General features: G+C 45.4%; 7 protein-coding genes across 7 annotated transcripts; 5 read left to right on the top strand and 2 right to left on the bottom strand.

Moving 5' to 3' along the window:
• Window positions 1-611: 611 nt before the first annotated feature.
• N7520_002313 (uncharacterized protein) lies at window positions 612-1,476 on the bottom strand (the record flags this gene model as incomplete). The annotated part of the gene is made up of 4 exons (XM_057136248.1): window positions 612-700; window positions 774-875; window positions 921-1,372; window positions 1,412-1,476. 4 exons carry the CDS (start codon window positions 1,474-1,476, stop codon window positions 612-614), a joined length of 708 nt encoding a protein of 235 aa, XP_056998934.1.
• A 3,114-nt stretch (window positions 1,477-4,590) lies between these two features.
• N7520_002312 (fungal specific transcription factor domain-containing protein) lies at window positions 4,591-5,076 on the top strand (the record flags this gene model as incomplete). The annotated part of the gene is made up of 1 exon (XM_057136247.1): window positions 4,591-5,076. The coding sequence occupies one exon, from the start codon at window positions 4,591-4,593 to the stop codon at window positions 5,074-5,076; it is 486 nt and encodes a 161-aa protein (XP_056998933.1).
• A 184-nt stretch (window positions 5,077-5,260) lies between these two features.
• On the bottom strand, window positions 5,261-7,625 carry N7520_002311 (glycoside hydrolase family 3 protein; the record flags this gene model as incomplete). The annotated part of the gene is made up of 6 exons (XM_057136246.1): window positions 5,261-5,524; window positions 5,587-5,648; window positions 5,919-6,411; window positions 6,898-7,264; window positions 7,330-7,451; window positions 7,503-7,625. 6 exons carry the CDS (start codon window positions 7,623-7,625, stop codon window positions 5,261-5,263), a joined length of 1,431 nt encoding a protein of 476 aa, XP_056998932.1.
• A 29-nt stretch (window positions 7,626-7,654) lies between these two features.
• N7520_002310 (uncharacterized protein) lies at window positions 7,655-7,882 on the top strand (the record flags this gene model as incomplete). The annotated part of the gene is made up of 1 exon (XM_057136245.1): window positions 7,655-7,882. The coding sequence occupies one exon, from the start codon at window positions 7,655-7,657 to the stop codon at window positions 7,880-7,882; it is 228 nt and encodes a 75-aa protein (XP_056998931.1).
• Window positions 7,883-8,827: 945 nt separating this feature from the next.
• N7520_002309 (uncharacterized protein) lies at window positions 8,828-9,877 on the top strand (the record flags this gene model as incomplete). The annotated part of the gene is made up of 1 exon (XM_057136244.1): window positions 8,828-9,877. One exon carries the CDS (start codon window positions 8,828-8,830, stop codon window positions 9,875-9,877), a length of 1,050 nt encoding a protein of 349 aa, XP_056998930.1.
• A 1,042-nt stretch (window positions 9,878-10,919) lies between these two features.
• N7520_002308 (MFS transporter) lies at window positions 10,920-12,587 on the top strand (the record flags this gene model as incomplete). The annotated part of the gene is made up of 2 exons (XM_057136243.1): window positions 10,920-11,874; window positions 11,947-12,587. The coding sequence occupies 2 exons, from the start codon at window positions 10,920-10,922 to the stop codon at window positions 12,585-12,587; spliced, it is 1,596 nt and encodes a 531-aa protein (XP_056998929.1).
• A 1,232-nt stretch (window positions 12,588-13,819) lies between these two features.
• On the top strand, window positions 13,820-15,400 carry N7520_002307 (uncharacterized protein; the record flags this gene model as incomplete). The annotated part of the gene is made up of 7 exons (XM_057136242.1): window positions 13,820-13,871; window positions 13,922-14,043; window positions 14,102-14,235; window positions 14,285-14,412; window positions 14,464-15,121; window positions 15,173-15,259; window positions 15,325-15,400. 7 exons carry the CDS (start codon window positions 13,820-13,822, stop codon window positions 15,398-15,400), a joined length of 1,257 nt encoding a protein of 418 aa, XP_056998928.1.
• Between the last annotated feature and the right edge of the window lie 773 nt (window positions 15,401-16,173).

Here is a 16,173-nt window from a genome sequence, read left to right as displayed (position 1 = left end):
GCTCGTTGATAATGCATATAAGCGTACGTGGTGTCGACCTTTCATATAAACCCTGAGATTCTATTAGGGTGCAACACATGGCAGAATCATGAAATAGTATAGTTTTCCGAGTTCGCATTTCGACATTGCCAAAATTTGTATGCACGCTTTAATACCGATAACAAATGTACCCTTATCGCGAAGTCGCTATACTATTCGGTGCATGTGTAGTTTTACCTGTCATGCTAATAATGAAGGTTTACGTTGCGCTAAGGCGACCAGTTCGGCGTTGGATGACCGATTCTATTGATATTATCTTGTCGGCATTATACGCGCTATTCAGAAATTAGATCAAGACTTGTATCTACAAAGTAGGTGAGAACCTGTGGAAGACCGTTCCGCAAACTTACTACAGGTGTAAATTGCTTTACTATCGAGAACTTCATGAGTTGCATGGTCCATTTTCCTTCGCACGAATCACTGGGAAATTTTTGAAGAAGTTCATTTGCAGAGCGGCACTTTGCAATTAAAACTGTCGATAATCCGAATATTATGACGCGTTGCTACCAAATGTTCAAGCAATTACCAAAAATTTTGATTATCTTGTAGATGAATTCGGTTGAGGCATGGGTTCAGAAAAATATTCCGACCTTCATAACACCCTCTTTGGGACCCTTTTGGAATGCCTCATAAGCATTGGAAATATCTGAGAATGGATAGTCTGGGTATTACAATGATATTAGTTTATCGCTCACATATGGATGATAATCATATCAGGAACCATTTCAACTTACGATGCGTAAGTAATTCTGATTGTATGCGGCCGGCTTGGAAAAGCCGAAGGAGTGTCGGAATGGTGACTGTATCGACCAACTTAGTTTTGATACCTGGTGTGGCTGTTGAGAACATGTTTCAGTGACACTTATGGGAGTTCAACGTACTAATATTGTGGTCCCAGAGTCTGTCAAGGTCGAGAGTTACTTTTTGACCATGAACCCCTATATTTGCCACAGAACCCCCCGGAGCCACCAGCTTCTGACAAAGGTCAAATGTTGTCGGTGTTCCAACGGCTTCTATCACACAATCAAAACCCTTTCCCTCAACAACAGAATCGAGTTCTTCCATTGCGTTATATGCGTCAACATTGATGACTTTGTCAGCACCAAGGTTTTTAGCCAGCTCAAGCCTTGTATCTTGTTTGTCAAGAATAACGACCGGGTATGGTGTGTATAACTTCGCCGTGAGCATGGCAGAAAGACCCACTGGCCCAGCTCCCACGATGACCACAGAGCTCCCCGGCTGAACATTCGCATTGAGAGTACCACATTCCATCCCCGTTGGGAAAGCGTCGGAAAATACCGCCATCTCTCTTGCATCAACATTTCCAGGCAGTCTATAGAGTGAATTAGTCGCATGCGGAATCCGCACATACTCCGCTTGGGTCCCATCGATGAGGTTTCCAAGTACCCATCCTCCAGTCGTACAATGTGATTTCATCCCTTTCCTACATGCTGTGCAGGTGCCACATGAAGAGATGCATGAGATTAGAACTTCATCGCCGACAAAGAAATCCGTAACTGCTGAACCGAGCGACGCAATTATTCCAACTCCTTCGTGGCCAAGTATTCGGCCTTGTTCCACAGTCGGCACGTCGCCTTTTAAAATATGCAAATCTGTTCCACATATGCTTGTATGGCTCATCTTCACGATCGCATCTGTGGGACATTCAAGTTCTGGTATGGAACAATCTTGAACTTCACATTTGCCGGACTCTACAAATACAAGTCCTTTCATATTTGTTGAGTGCTGATAGCATTGTAAAGTCAGTGTCACTAAACTCTATTTGGACGTGTTGGTGGTTTCCTACCTCATTGAGAGATTTTTTGACTTGATTAGAGGCCAACTCCGAGTACAGACGAAATTTATGTGTAGATAACAAGCGGAGGGATCGATAATTTGCAGTAGAAAGTTCATTAAATGTCCGACGTTGACTTGCGCGATAGGTGCTGCGCACTAAGCGGCATGAGTTCAATACCTTACTCATTATGACTTTAGGCTGTATTAAGACCCACCTTTAGAGGAGATGTCTTTTGACAGGCCTTATACTGTTTTCATTCATGACTTTTTGATTCTATGACGCTTAAATTAAAGTTTATTAAACGAGGTGTAGTCAGATGCTATCCATCCGAAAGTCGACTGTCGAGAACACGGGCGCTACTAACGCCACCTGAGTTCTATTGTAGCCTAGAGCTTCTACCCTGCTAAGAATGAAGTATGTAGTTAATAATTATGTCACAAATGTTGAGGCCGCTGACATCCCCTGGTATTGCGCCAACTGTGCTAAAACTACCAAAAAACCTCCATTGCCGGGACAGTCTATTCTAGCATACAGCAGTCATTCAGGCAAGATTAATTACTCGTGCATGCACCCCCTGACCGCTTCCGGGTAAGGAGGTGCTCACGGTTCGAACACCAACGCTTAGCGAACACCAAGAATTACACACATTTCAGTATCAAATTACCCACCACCACCATTTCGGCTAAGCAAACGCAAATCGAGCAGCTTATTAACGATGCTCCCAACTGAATCTTAAGTCTAAATTCGAAGCCAAATGTCATGAAATCACGCGTGATTACCGCATCTCCTATGGCTGATTTACCGTTAAATCCGATACGAAAATCGAAAAATGAACCCCAATCCAGAAAAGGCTATTCAACGAAGCCTAGGAGTACACTCTTGTCGAATAGATAAAGCTCCTGAGTTGTCAGATTCCTACTGATAGCGCATATAAATAAAAACTCTACCCCGCAGGAACCAGTCAGTTCAAGCAAAAGCAAAAGCCAGAAGGGGGGTTCATCTTGCTTTAACCGACCATCATAGTCAACCCAATCTCCAGTTATTTTTAATATATCAGAATACTTCGAGCATTTGCTACGTACCTATAGTAATTTCCGTAGGTTATGCTGGTAGCTCTGCGCTGCTAACAAAGGAATTCGAGGCGCGGGGTATCACGTGCCGACCGGCTACAACACACGGGGTCCTCCTGCACAGGTGCTAGAAAACTCGATCCTGTTTCGAGTACTAATTTGCAAAACAAGTGAATAATGGAGTCCAATGCCGAAAGCGGTAGCATGAGGTACCCCCGCAAAAGGGCCGTTACTGCATGTCAGCTCTGTCGCACTCGAAAGACAAAATGCGATAATCAACGCCCAAGTTGCCGGATTTGCCTCTCGGTCGGGATTCCATGCCAATATGCTGATCGAAATGATCATTCTTCGTAGGTGCTTTCTCTCTGTTGATACTTGTTCTACACAATCCCACGTCTAACGCTTACCCATAGTTTTGACCCTGCCAGCTTGGAGATTATTGAACGATTAAACCGTATAATGAGCTCACAAGAGGAGATACTCAATGCGGTGAATAGCAGCAACAATGTTAAGGTCTCTGAAACCACGGTACCAGTCAAGTAGAACTTTCAAATGAAGGCTTTGCATCGGACAGCTTCGGTATTCCTTCATCCTACACAAGTCCAGATCATGTGCTCATGTGGCCCATTTTTCTCGATAAATATGTTTCAAAATGTCTCCAAGATGCCGTATATCCTTCGGAAATGCCAGGTCTTCAAACCAACAGGAGGCCCAATAAAGGCGTCAAATACCCATTCCAGGAAGAAAAGGTCCCGAACCTCTTGATCGCGTTTTTCATCTGGTCCATATCAAAAACCCCATTATAGACCAAGAAGAGCCTCACAAGGCTGTCCGGATAGTCATCGAGGATGGATTGAGTTGGGATGAGGGTCCTTGTCGTGTGGTAAGCAACAAAACCTTCCCTTCCCAAACCTGCCGTTCCGTCAGGATATTCATATTGAGTATTGATTATTTTCCTAAAAAAAGCTTCTTGTTTGCGCCCTGGGTAGAATAGCACAACCCTTCCGAAGTGGAGAGCAACGAACTCTCTTGATTCCACCGGCTATAGAGAACTTTCCTCGCCATTCGACTGTCCTGAACTGGAAGAGGCAGAGCCATATTTCACCCTGGCTCTCAGGCGTATTGGTATCTTGAACCGGTCAGTTGCTGCTGTACAATGCCTATTTCTTTGTGGCGTATTTTATATGTACAAGTTTCGGCCATTGGAAGCATTTCAAAGCTTTCATCAAGCGTCAGTGATGTACCAGGTTTACCTTAGGTTCCACAGGGCATCTAACACAGTCCTGTCCGATAATCAAACCGAGCAAACCTTGTTTTGGAGTTGTTTCAAATCCGAATGGTACGTTCAAAAAGGCTTGGCTTATTGAATCCGGCTGACATAATAATAGTGAAATATTATCTGAAATCGATTTGCCATTTTCAGGGGTCTCTCATTTGGACTATATACATACATTTCCAAATCCTCCAAACCCGGATGCAACTGCTACCAGTCCAACCTCTGTTCTGACCAGGGGCAGCAGAGAGAGTGCCCATCACGACATGTCAGCTCACGAACAAGAGCAAGCTTGGTTCTACTATCTCTCAGAAATAGCCCTTAGGCGCATCGGTAATCGTGTTCTAAACTCGTTGTACAAAGAAAGCTTTGAGTCGTAGAAAAAATACGACGTTCCTTCTACAATCAAAATGGCCCACGAGTTGCTTTGCCAGCTGAACGAGTGGTATGAAGGTCTTCCAGCCTCCATGCATTTCGACGAAAACAGACTTGGAGTTTACCCACTTGAGGAGCTGCCTTATCTACTGTATCTTCGTCTGCAAGAGATTCGGTCCTGGATACTGCGGCCACTCTTGTTCCTCGCCATTCATTTACCTCCTGGCACTATGCACCGGCCATCGTTAGGACCTTTCGTTAGAGAAGCCTTGACCTGCTGTACTCAACTCATTGGAGGAAAATCTATTACTCATCGCCACCATGGAACGTGGTATATGCTTCGATTGAGTGTGACATCGGCTCTTTGTCTCCTCGCAGCAGAAAGAGGCGGTTATGAAGTATCAGGAATGCACCAGTCAGTTGAGCTTGCGATCAAGACCCTTCGATATTGGGAAGCTGCTGCTCCTGGTGATATTCGAGAAGCAAGAATAATTCTGGAGAATTCTCTCTCGGCAGCATGACCACTTCTCGCTGGCCCTTGTATATTATTGATAATCTCTAGCATATGTGGTGTGAAGCCATGTCGCCACCTGGCGCATTCCCAACGTAGTTGATTTGCTTTTTCAGCGCATTTTCTAATCCATCGTGCTTGGAAACTTCCAGTCCAGTATAGGTGAAGTTCGAATATGACAGACCATGACCAAATCAGAAGCGAGGTTCAATCCCGCGCTTCTCCAAACCACGGTAGTCAACAGAGATACCTTCAGTGTAATTGATCTGAGGGTATGGCTGAGGACCAGTGATTATGTCGGCTTGGGCACAATCGGAAAGATTTCTCGCAATTGTATATACTAATCTACCAGAAGGGTTCACGTCACCGTAGAGGATGTCAACAAGTGCGGGACCGAGCTCCTGGCCTCCGAGGTTGGCCCAAACCACAGCAGTGGAATTTGGGTGGTCGATCCATTGCTGTGCGACTCATCACTTCAAAAAAAGGTAAATAATGATGGATTAGATGTTCAAAGACTTACCTCCATATTCACAGGACCAACAGCTTGGACCACAACAATGGTATTGTCGCAGTTATTGGCGACTATGCGGATCAACGCATCGCTATTGTGCATGAGAATTATGTCTCGATCGACGGATCTCGCCAGAGGATGAAGCTACCACAGGGATACAGACGGTGCCACGCTTAGCAACCGTCTACATCATTGTCATGTTTGAGCTGAAAGTCCAGTCGACAAGCGTCAAGTCTTGGTTTGCACGATTTTGAATCGCGCTCAGAGGATCCACTAGATGGGGAACTGAATTTCATGGAATTAGGAAAGACGAAGCAGTAATCGGGATCGCTTGAACTTACAGAAAGTATATCCCGAGCCAGCGCCCCCAGCTAGGATTCCTTCGCCAATACCCATGGTTAGAGAATCCACTGAATAGCCGTTTGCTCTAGTCCATTCACTGGGTAGAACGCCATTTCCATAGCCGTACTGATTAGGTCCGTATGGATTGGGCCCGGCAGCAGGTCCAAACAATGTGATGGTAGTAGGCTTCCTAAGAGGAAGACCATATCTCCCATCTGTGTTCTTGAGAAGAACAGTTCCCGCTGCAGCAATTTCGCGGGCGAGGATTCTGTGCCGCTGGCGTTGACTATCCACAATAGCCTTGTGGGGATCGTCAATTAGGTTGATATCGGGATAGTCGCGGTCCTGGCCAAGAAGGAAATAAGGAGTCATGATCCTGGTTGCGGCATCGTTCAATCTCCATTCCGGTACGGATCCGTTATTCACAGACTTCGTAAGGTTTGCACCATAGAATCCCCAATCGCCACCATTGGCCGCCACTCCTGGCATGTCCTGATCCATGCCAGCCATGAAGGCATCCACCCCAGCTTTGAGAGCAAACCAATCGGTCTGGGTATAACCCTATGTCGGTGTTCCTGGGTCATGTGACCTGGGCAGCGCTCTTTCGGTCTGCAGGCTTAACCTCCAGACCTTTTGCTCTCTCTCTTCTTTTCTCCTCCATACCCATTATCACATATGTTCTGTGTGAAGCTTTTGTCTACATTATTGTAGTCATCTTCCCCCACTTGGCTGCCTATTGGCGCCAAGACCCTAGAAGGCCAAATGAGTCTTAAGGACATCATTGAGTAGATGAGAGTTTTGACAAGCCTGAGAGCTGTTGACGTATGGGTAGCTAGCCATCACATAGGCGGCACCCGCACGTACGGCCTCAGCATAAGGCCATACCTCAACTTCATGCAGGGTCTTGTCATCGATATTGCTGGAATAGTAGCTTCGACTATACTGCTGGCCATCATACCCCAGGTACTTCTAAGGTACGGCTTGCACACCAGCAGCCTGCTCTCCAATCACAGTCTCGTACCCGGCAACGCCAATTAAAAAAGGGTCGTTACCAAAGCCTTCAAGGTTGGTGCCTCCACTGACGGTACGGCCAAGAGCAAGAACTGGCCCTAGAACAGCATGGGCACCTTTGTTTTTATGCTCTGTGGCTATTGCAAATCCGCGAGCGCAGATTAACGCTCTGTTCCAAGTTGAGGCAACAGTTGTACCCGGTGGAAAGCCAGTTCCATATGAATATGAGTTCCCGATGCCCGTGTCGCTATCTATGTAACAGAATCCGGGAAAGGTTAGACGGGGAATTGGCATAGTTTGGCCCTGGCACAGTTGATACGGATTATTTGGATCCCTGCAACAATATCAACGTACCGTCAGTGAGCTATCGTCTAGATGAAGGGGTGGAGCCCAACTTACTGAGGAAAACCAGTTCCAGTAGAAAGACTGCCCTTCTCTTCCGCGGTCAGCTGGGAAACGAAAGCTTTTGTCTTTGAAATGGCGACATCCCACCCACCAGTTCCAGTTGCATTGGGAGTGTGCTAGGAGTAGGGGAAGTCAGGTTCACGAGGGTAGGAAACGTCGGGCTCGACGTTCTTTGGATCGCCTTGCCCGTAGGTTGTGGATGCAAGCCATATTGGCAAGAGAACCTTGAAGAAAAACATTCTAGTTTCGAGCTTTGCCGAGTTCTGAGGAGGCTGGGGGTAATCCGTCATACCTGACCCGGAAGTCTGGGGTAGCTTTTATGCCACAGATCAACTCAGATGTGCAGAAACAAGTGAAGACGTTTCGATTTGAGAAGGCTTGTGGCGGAAAAGGCTTTTACTATGAGGCCGATTCTATTGCACTGGATATAGCTGCAGGCAGGAAGCAAAGTGAGATCATGCCGCTGGATGAAACCTTGAGGGCGATGCGACTTATAGACGAGGCAAGGGCAAAGGGAGGTGCCAAATTTCCTCAAGACGATGATTAATAGGTATCCACCTTCAAGACGAGCAGAGGAACATTGGGCAATTTATCTCTGAATCTCGTGATATAGTCATATTTCATTCCTTCGCGTTTTCTTTCTTTGACGATGTTAAGGCATATATTTCCTCAGAAAACCATATGCTAATGTGTGATAAAATTATGCATACTAAATTGAAAATGAAATTATTCCTCAGCCATTCAACCAAAGTCAGTGTACACTTAGCTAATTTTTACGAACATCTTGACATAATAGGTAACAATAGCTCGGAGATTTTCGGAAGTCATGGTAAAGGGATAGGAAACAAAAGAGAGAGATCTACGAGCTGATTGGTTATAAAAATATACACCCGTGAGATTGGCAGTAAGAAACAGCCTACCAATCCTTTAATCCAATTGGCACGGTACATGTGCAATGCTTGTAGTTCAACTTGTTATTCTCAATCTCATCAAGACGGTAAGGCTAGACCAAATATTCAAGTTTTTGTTTGTCAAGCCGATTTCGAGAATGTGTGGAGTCATTTTCTCTCCTGATATGAAGACCTAGTTAAACATTAGTTAACCAACTAGTCAATTGTCTTTAAGTAACATTATGACTAAGCGGGATCGGAAGCCAAAAGTTGGTTAGATGATCCGTTTCTTGGAAGCAAAGACAAGGCGTGCAGATCAATTTCCATTTCCAGTCTCCCGATCGCTCCCCAGAGGCCCACTTTTCCCCTCAATCCGCCGTATGGCCAGCTGATAGGCCGCAGTGCCTCATTTTTAAAGGTGAATATTGGCTTGGAATTGACTCGATTATCTACTGCCGCAGGTTTAATTGACTCTATTTATATAGCTGGACGACCCCTTCCCTCTCCCTCTTCCCGAAGAAACAACCTACAATCTAAATTTCTACACCGACAAGCCTTCTTTTAATATATCGTCATATTGTGAAACTGTGCAGCCCTCGAGCATGGCCGTTGAACAAAAAAAGCCTCGCAAATGGATCCAGCAGACAATTGAATCTCTCGATCCGGAGAAAGACTACGAGGAAATCTGGCGCCTCTCTGCCGGCTACGGGCTGACACCTTTCCTGCTGAATTTGGTTTACGCAATGACCTTCCCCAACTTCATTGCAACGGAGCAAGGATCCCGCGCAGTATGGCGGTCAGATGGCGGAAAGATTGTCTACAAAGCCACCCAACGAGTCGAGCAGACGTCCAACAACAACGCGATATGGTGGTGGTATGGGCCTCATTCCCCAATAACGAAGAAGTCGGTAGACCATATCAACGATATCCATGTCTACTACAATAAACAGTTCCCCGGAGATTTTGAGCACAACGACGATTATATATACACTCTCACCTACACCGCAACAACCATGCACCGGTTGAACCTCCGACTCGGTCTACCCGGCTTTAGCGAGAAGCAGAAAGTGGCCGCGGCTATATTTTGGAGAGAGATGGCAAAACTCTTTCATTGCGGAGGGAAGGCGCTTCATAGTTTCCCTGACTGCTGGGATGAGATCGAGAAGTACAACGAAAAGATCGAATCCAGCATGGGGATAGCACCTGAACGTGCGAATCTGATTGCAGAAGGTTGCTTTGATCAATTCGCTTTTCGATTCTTCCCGCCTGGTTTGCGTTGGCTGGGCCGTGCAATCCCTATCTGTCTTTCGCTGCCTACGACCATGGAAGCTTGCCGGATTGAACCTGTTAACCCCTTATTGAGTCAACTCATCATTCTGGTTTTCGGCACCTTCCTCTGGTTTGTGAAGACGGTACTACCAGACCCAACTGAGTCCTATTGGCAGCAGCAGGAGAAAATGTCGAAGGTCGAGAAGAAGCAGGAAATCTCTGCTTACCGGGATCTCGACTCTGCGTTTGCGCCCTGGTTCATCAAACGGCATAAGAAAGAGGCTACCGGATGTCCATTTCACGCCATGCTGGGCGAAAAGAAGAAGGATTTTGCGCCTCCAAAAGACTTTGATATTGAGAGGGACACCGTGAAAACAAAGTGAGATGGATGACATAACCACCTGGCTTGGGATTTGATGAATCAGAGAAGTAACAGCATTGACATACATGTCTGCTTCGCTTTTTTTTTTTTTCAATATCTTCTTGGTTTATTTGTATTGTACCATTGAAAGAGATGCAGATGCCGGGATACAGCGAAATTGGATGTTCATAATCGTCACTGTGCATAGAATATCTCAACGTCATTTCCATTAAATAGAATGCAAACAAGACAGAACGGAAAAAAAGCGATCATCGTAATAGACTGAAGTACTGGCGCTTCCTCGACTTCAGCCTATGAGCACCGTAATGGAGAGACGATTTCTGTGTACAGTCTAATCACTCTTCTACTTGGTGCACAATAAATCACCGTGGAATAGGTCGCTTATTTCAGGACAAGCAGGAAAACATGCGGGTTCTTTTTATGAATTGTATTGTAATAGCCATCTCTCGTATAAACAGGTCTTTGGATAATATTGAGTAGCCCGAAAAGCCACCTTCATAGTTGGATTCTACCGGGGAGACCGGGGAAGTATCGGAAGCGGAACGGAACGGAGATCGCTTGATTGGACGACACGGTAGACGAGGACCACTTTTGGGGTACCAAAAGACGAATGATAAGCTCCATTTTTTTCATTATATTGCTAGTAAATATATTGAGCCCGACGTATCCCCGTCCAGCACTAATGATAAGCGATTGAGCCTTAAAAGCACAAAGTGCCGCTTACCGGAAGGGAGCTTTGCGCCCTTGTCAATTGATCTGAGTTAGTAATGCATATAACTCGGCTCGGACATCTGGAAACCGGCTTTATCCAAGTTTCACCCGGAAAGCCGCTAGAGACGTTCTCAGGACTTTGGTTTTAGACGAGGCCCTTTGAACAATAAGAGGAGGAACTACAAAGTCCGACATCGTTTCGTGTGAATATTTGATTATTTTTTACCAAGAAAACTCGGATCATCTTCCCAACACATCAGTTCTATAACAAGCAATCGACTCGGAACATCCATTTCTTCGAGCCAAGCCCCAGCAAGGTCTAGCGGCGACCTATGGAAGCCCCGGAAGAGCGTCCGCACATTTCGCTGGCGACAAACGAGCCACATCAGACAATCTTGATCGCTGGTCAAACACGAGATTCAGAATATAGCATTGAGGTGCCTTCTGCCATGCCTCCCTTCAACAGTGGATGTGTGACCCCACAAGAGGAGGCTTTTACGAGGGAAAATGCAAGCTTTGAGAAGACATCAGACGAGGACCCCAATGTCATTGAGTTTGATGGCCCATTTGACAAGGGGAATCCAATGAATTGGAAGAGAAGCTATAAGTGGCTGCTCACTTTCACATTGGGTCTTGTGGTCTTTGTTGTTACATTCTCCAGTTCAGTCTTCAGCTCTGTCCTCCAAGCCACAGCTTTGGAGTTCAACGTGTCTACAGAAGTGACCACCCTTGGAACGAGTCTTTTTGTCTTGGGGTATTGCTTTGGACCGATAGCATTTGGCCCATTGTCTGAAGTCTATGGCCGAAGGATCCCACTGTTTCTCGGGCTATTCGTTATGTCAACGTTTGAGATAGGAGTGGCTGTTGCGCAAAATTTGTACACAATTTTACTGTGCCGATTTTTTGCCGGGTTCTTTGGCTCTGCCCCACTAGCTGTTGTCGGAGGGACCCTGGCAGATTTCTGGAACCAGGTTGATAGAGGTGTTGCTCTATGCTTCTTTGCAGGTGCTACTTTCGTCGGGCCCGTTGCAGGCCCGATTGTTGGAGAATTTGTCGCGAAAAGCTACCTCGGTTGGCGATGGACACAGTACATCATAGTCATCACGGGGTTCTCGTTTTTCGTGGTTGGTCTTCTCATCATGCCTGAAACCTACGCTCCAGTGATCCTGCAGAAACGCGCAAAGGCTATTCGGTTTGATACGAGAAACTGGGCCGTGCGGGCAAAAGCAGATGAAAGGCAAATTAACATGCAGTCAATCGTCGAAGTCTACTGCAAGCGCCCCTTTGGTAAGATCCAGAATCCCTTCCAATGATAGTAAAAATGAAATGGTACGATACTTATGTTTCTTCCTTTAACAGCCATGCTTTTCTCTGAGCCGATACTTCTGCTTGTCACTTTGTATATGGCTCTGATCTACGGCATACTCTACCTATTCTTCACAGCCTACCCAATTTCTTTCGAAGAGAAGCGTGGATGGGCCACTGGCGTTGGTGCCCTCCCGTTTATTGCTATCACAGTTGGTGTCGTAATGGGCAGCAGTATCATTGTGTACCTCACAAAAACCCGCCTTGCGGTTAATTTTAAGAAGAACGGGAAGATTCTCCCAGAGGAACGTCTCCCTGCTATGATCATTGGCGGATTTATGCTTCCTATCGGTCTTTTCTGGTGGGCTTGGACCAGCGATCCATCCATCAACCCATGGCCTCAAATCATTGCGGGTGTTCCGGCAGGTGCCGGTATTCTCATGATTTTCTTACAAGGAATGAGTTACATTATCGATGTCTATGAGTCAAATGCGAACAGCGCCCTTGCAGCAAATACTTTTGTAAGAAGTTGGCTTGGTGCTGGATTTCCCTTGTTCGCATCGGCTATGTATCATAACCTCGGGGTGAATTGGGCGACAACTTTGTTGGCATTTTTGACTCTTGCTATGATACCAGTTCCAATTCTCTTCTATTACTATGGAGGCAGAATTCGCCAGATGAGCAAGCGAGCTTGAGTCTCCAGGACGGCCCCCGCCTCGAACTGTTTGTGTTGAGAGGTGATGCTTTAGTCTTTAATGGTGATTATTGCATTGCTTTCTTGCTCTTGTGTCTTAGATAGATACTCTAACGCTACTCTACTTTTATTAGGAATTATAAGTTGAAACCTCCTATTATGATTTAGATCTACCCTTTCTATATATATATGAATGGATTAATAGTAATTAATTTCTAAAACTATCTCGTTTTATTGCTCAGGGATAGAGGTAATTTCATCATTTTTGATAGCTTATATAGCTAACAAGGCTCTACCCTCTTCCTCGATAGATTTTCGAGTGGATCGGGGGCGTATAGGTGGCATTGTGGGGGGTCTGAACATGGTAGGTCAAGCGCCCGGCGCGGTTTTTGGTAGGGTGCTATATCCGATCGTGTGCGGCACATGACCGTGATATACGTTGAACTAGGGAGAGAAAGAAGAACAAAGAAAGGGACGCGTGCGAGACCTGCAAAGAAGAGGCAATCGTCAGACAGCACTATTCCTATTCGGGATATACATCAAGTCCCACTCCACATGCTCCATATGCTGTATACTGCTAGGCAGCCCTAGGCAGCCAGCTTGGCCACGGCAATTGAATGGTTAACCATGCATTGACCTTTGACTCTTTTGAAACGAATAACGCCTAGCAATCTTTGAGTTTCCTTTTTTGGTTTAGTGCTCCCCTCTCTACGACGCAAATAATGGCGTGAGATTACGACAGCTCGCTTATCAATCGCCAATTTGCCGAGCATCCGATAAAATTGTTTTTTTGGTCGATAAGAGAGACTGACAGGTACTATTTTAGCCATACCAAGTTCCAACGGTAATTACACCATGTTTTTGATTGATTCTTAATTCAGAACAGTATCAAATAGATAGCAAAAAATTCATTCACAACAAATTAAAAGCTGTTTAAGAAATTGGCTCAATTAGGAGTTACGTTCATAAATTGTTTACTTGATGAAACGTGACTTACGTAGTCATTAAAGATGATGATCTATAATATAAGATGAATAAATATGGTATACTCTGACCTGTTTCCGAAAGTACTACTAGTAATCTTGCGAAAATGATAGTATATTACAAATTACGTGCTATTATGCACTTATTACTCTTATTCCCCCTGTTTCCCCGCAGTACAGATGCATAAATAGATCTTGCCTGCATCCTTATCTCGCCCCTTGAAAACAAGTTCATCTTCATCCATTCAAAATGGGTTCTATAACAGCAAACCCCTTTCAGGATGTCCCAGTACCTCAAATAGGTAGAACGTACCATTGCCCGATTATAAATTTTGGTAACTAAACTATCTAGAGAGTCTCGCATCTCTTATTTGGCAATTCCGAGCCGACACAGATCCCAATCGAATTGATCTCCTCGTGGGCGTCTATAAGACTGATGAAGGGGAGGCTTATGTTCAACCCAGCGTGAAAGAGGTAAGTTTCCATGATTCGCCATTACGCTCGACATATCCCTGAATCTTTTGTCTGCTAGGCAAAGGAAAGAATATTTCATGACTCTGAATGGCATCATGAGTACCGCCCCTGGGCTCTCGGCTCCCCGGCTTATAGAGCCTTGAGCGAGAAGTTGCTTTTTGGGGCTGACCATCGCCTTTTACGGGAGAAGAGGTAAGACAATTTACATTCCATTCAGAGTATCCAGGTCTGACTTTATCAGAATCGTTTCAATGCAAACACTCGGTGCGAGTGGTGGATGCCATGCTGGCGCAGTGATGTTAAAAAATCACTATGGGCCGTGGAAACAGACTGGGAATCCCGAGATCTTCCTTCCAGACGAGACATGGCGTAAGTGACTGTTGGTCTGTACACATAGTAAGGAATGCTGACCGGTTATAGTAAACCATCCTTTCGTATTCGAGTCTGTTGGAATTACGCCCAGGATTATCCCTTATTTCAGCAGCAAGACAAACAAATTTGATTTTGCGGCTTTTACAACAACCCTCAAAGCATTGCCAGCTCAATCGGTCGTTCTTCTCCAGTCCGGAGCCCAGAATCCAACAGGTTGTGATCCTTCACTGGAACAATGGCGTGAACTAGCCTCGATCTTCTCTCAGCGCGGTCATTTTGCTTTCTTCGATGCTGCGTATCCTGGTTTTGCATCCGGAGATATCGACACCGATCTTCAGGCCGTTAGATTGTTCGCCGAGCAAGAAGTCCCCCTTATACTTGTCTCGACATATGGAAAATGCTTTGGACTTTACAGTGAACGTGTTGGGGTTCTCTCGATGCTCGTACCTAACGAGGAAGTCGGAAAGCGACTCGAATTGCATATGATGCGAATGGTGCGAGCTGAGTCTGGTGCACCTCCAGACTTTGGATCCAAAATTGTCCAAACGGTTCTAGCGGATGAGAAGTTGGAGCGCCAATGGCGGGAGGAAGTGCGTCATATGGCGGAACGACTTAAGCATCGTCGACTTGTGCTAAGGGAAAATTTGGAGAAATTGGAAACTCCGGGAGACTGGCGTCATATCACGGATCAGAATGGAATGTTTTCGTAAGTATTGGACACCATGAAGCTTGGCGAGCTTTATACTGACCTTTCCAGATATGTTGGACTGTCTTTAGAGCAGGTCAATCTCCTCCGAAACAAGTACCATGTGTACCTTCAGGATACTGGAAGAATATCTATCGCGTATGTTTCAATGTTGACTATTAACATGATTTTGTGATTCAAGCTAACATATGTATTTCTGGCAGTGGGCTTAACAACTTCAACATCGACTACACTGCTCGTAGTATTAGCGATGTTGTGAAAGCGACAACGCCCAATTGACTTGAAGGTACTATGCTTCATTGATTAGATTGTATATTCCAATAAAGCAAAACTTTGTCCCATGGACCTCGTTATCTGTAGAAGTAGAGTAAATTGTTTCCTGTTGAGAGGAGACAGTATTCATGCTTAGTGTAAATGGTCAGGAATATAGAGACTTTGAGTAGAGCCTGAGATATCAGGGACTGTGGGCGTGGGAGCTTGGGTGCAGTCAGGTGATCATCAAGTCGCACCTTCCTAAAATTAAACAGTCACGCTCCAAGAAAGCTCTGTGACATTTTCCCTTTCCCTTTCCCGCTTCTTCCGAGTTTCTGCATCTTTGGTAGGTCAAGCTTCGAAAATTCCTTTTCGGACACAGGGAAAAACAGCAGACTTTAACACATAATATATTTGACCACACATTACGCGACTTCAACTCCTCCACACATGTGACAAATTTGACAAACCAACCCGGACCAAACCTCGACCTCCTGTCTACTTTCCCTTCCCCCAGCTGCCATGAAAGAGCCCCAAGCGCCAGGCTCTCTTCTCATATCTTGTCTACTCTGTCTTGTCTGTTGGAAGTCGTCCCAAGTCCTTTAGGCTGGTCATTTATATGCCACTGATTATTGAGCAAGCGCAGTTGGCTAACATTTTCGATTTTGCCCAATCGCAAAAGTCCCCCCATATGTTGCAATCGTGTTTATTCTTTGCCGATTATTTCTTCTGAATCGACACATCTGTTATATATGATTTGGTGTCCTACCAGGCTGCGGGGTTGGTCTAACCAATAGCAA

The sequence above is a fragment of the Penicillium odoratum genome (assembly GCF_028828045.1).
Source record: "Penicillium odoratum strain IBT 22623 chromosome Unknown utg000002l_segment0_segment0, whole genome shotgun sequence".
Classification (NCBI taxonomy): Eukaryota; Fungi; Ascomycota; class Eurotiomycetes; order Eurotiales; family Aspergillaceae; genus Penicillium; species Penicillium odoratum.
The sequence above is the reverse complement of the archived record's forward strand: the minus strand, read 5'-3'. Positions and strand labels throughout refer to the sequence as shown.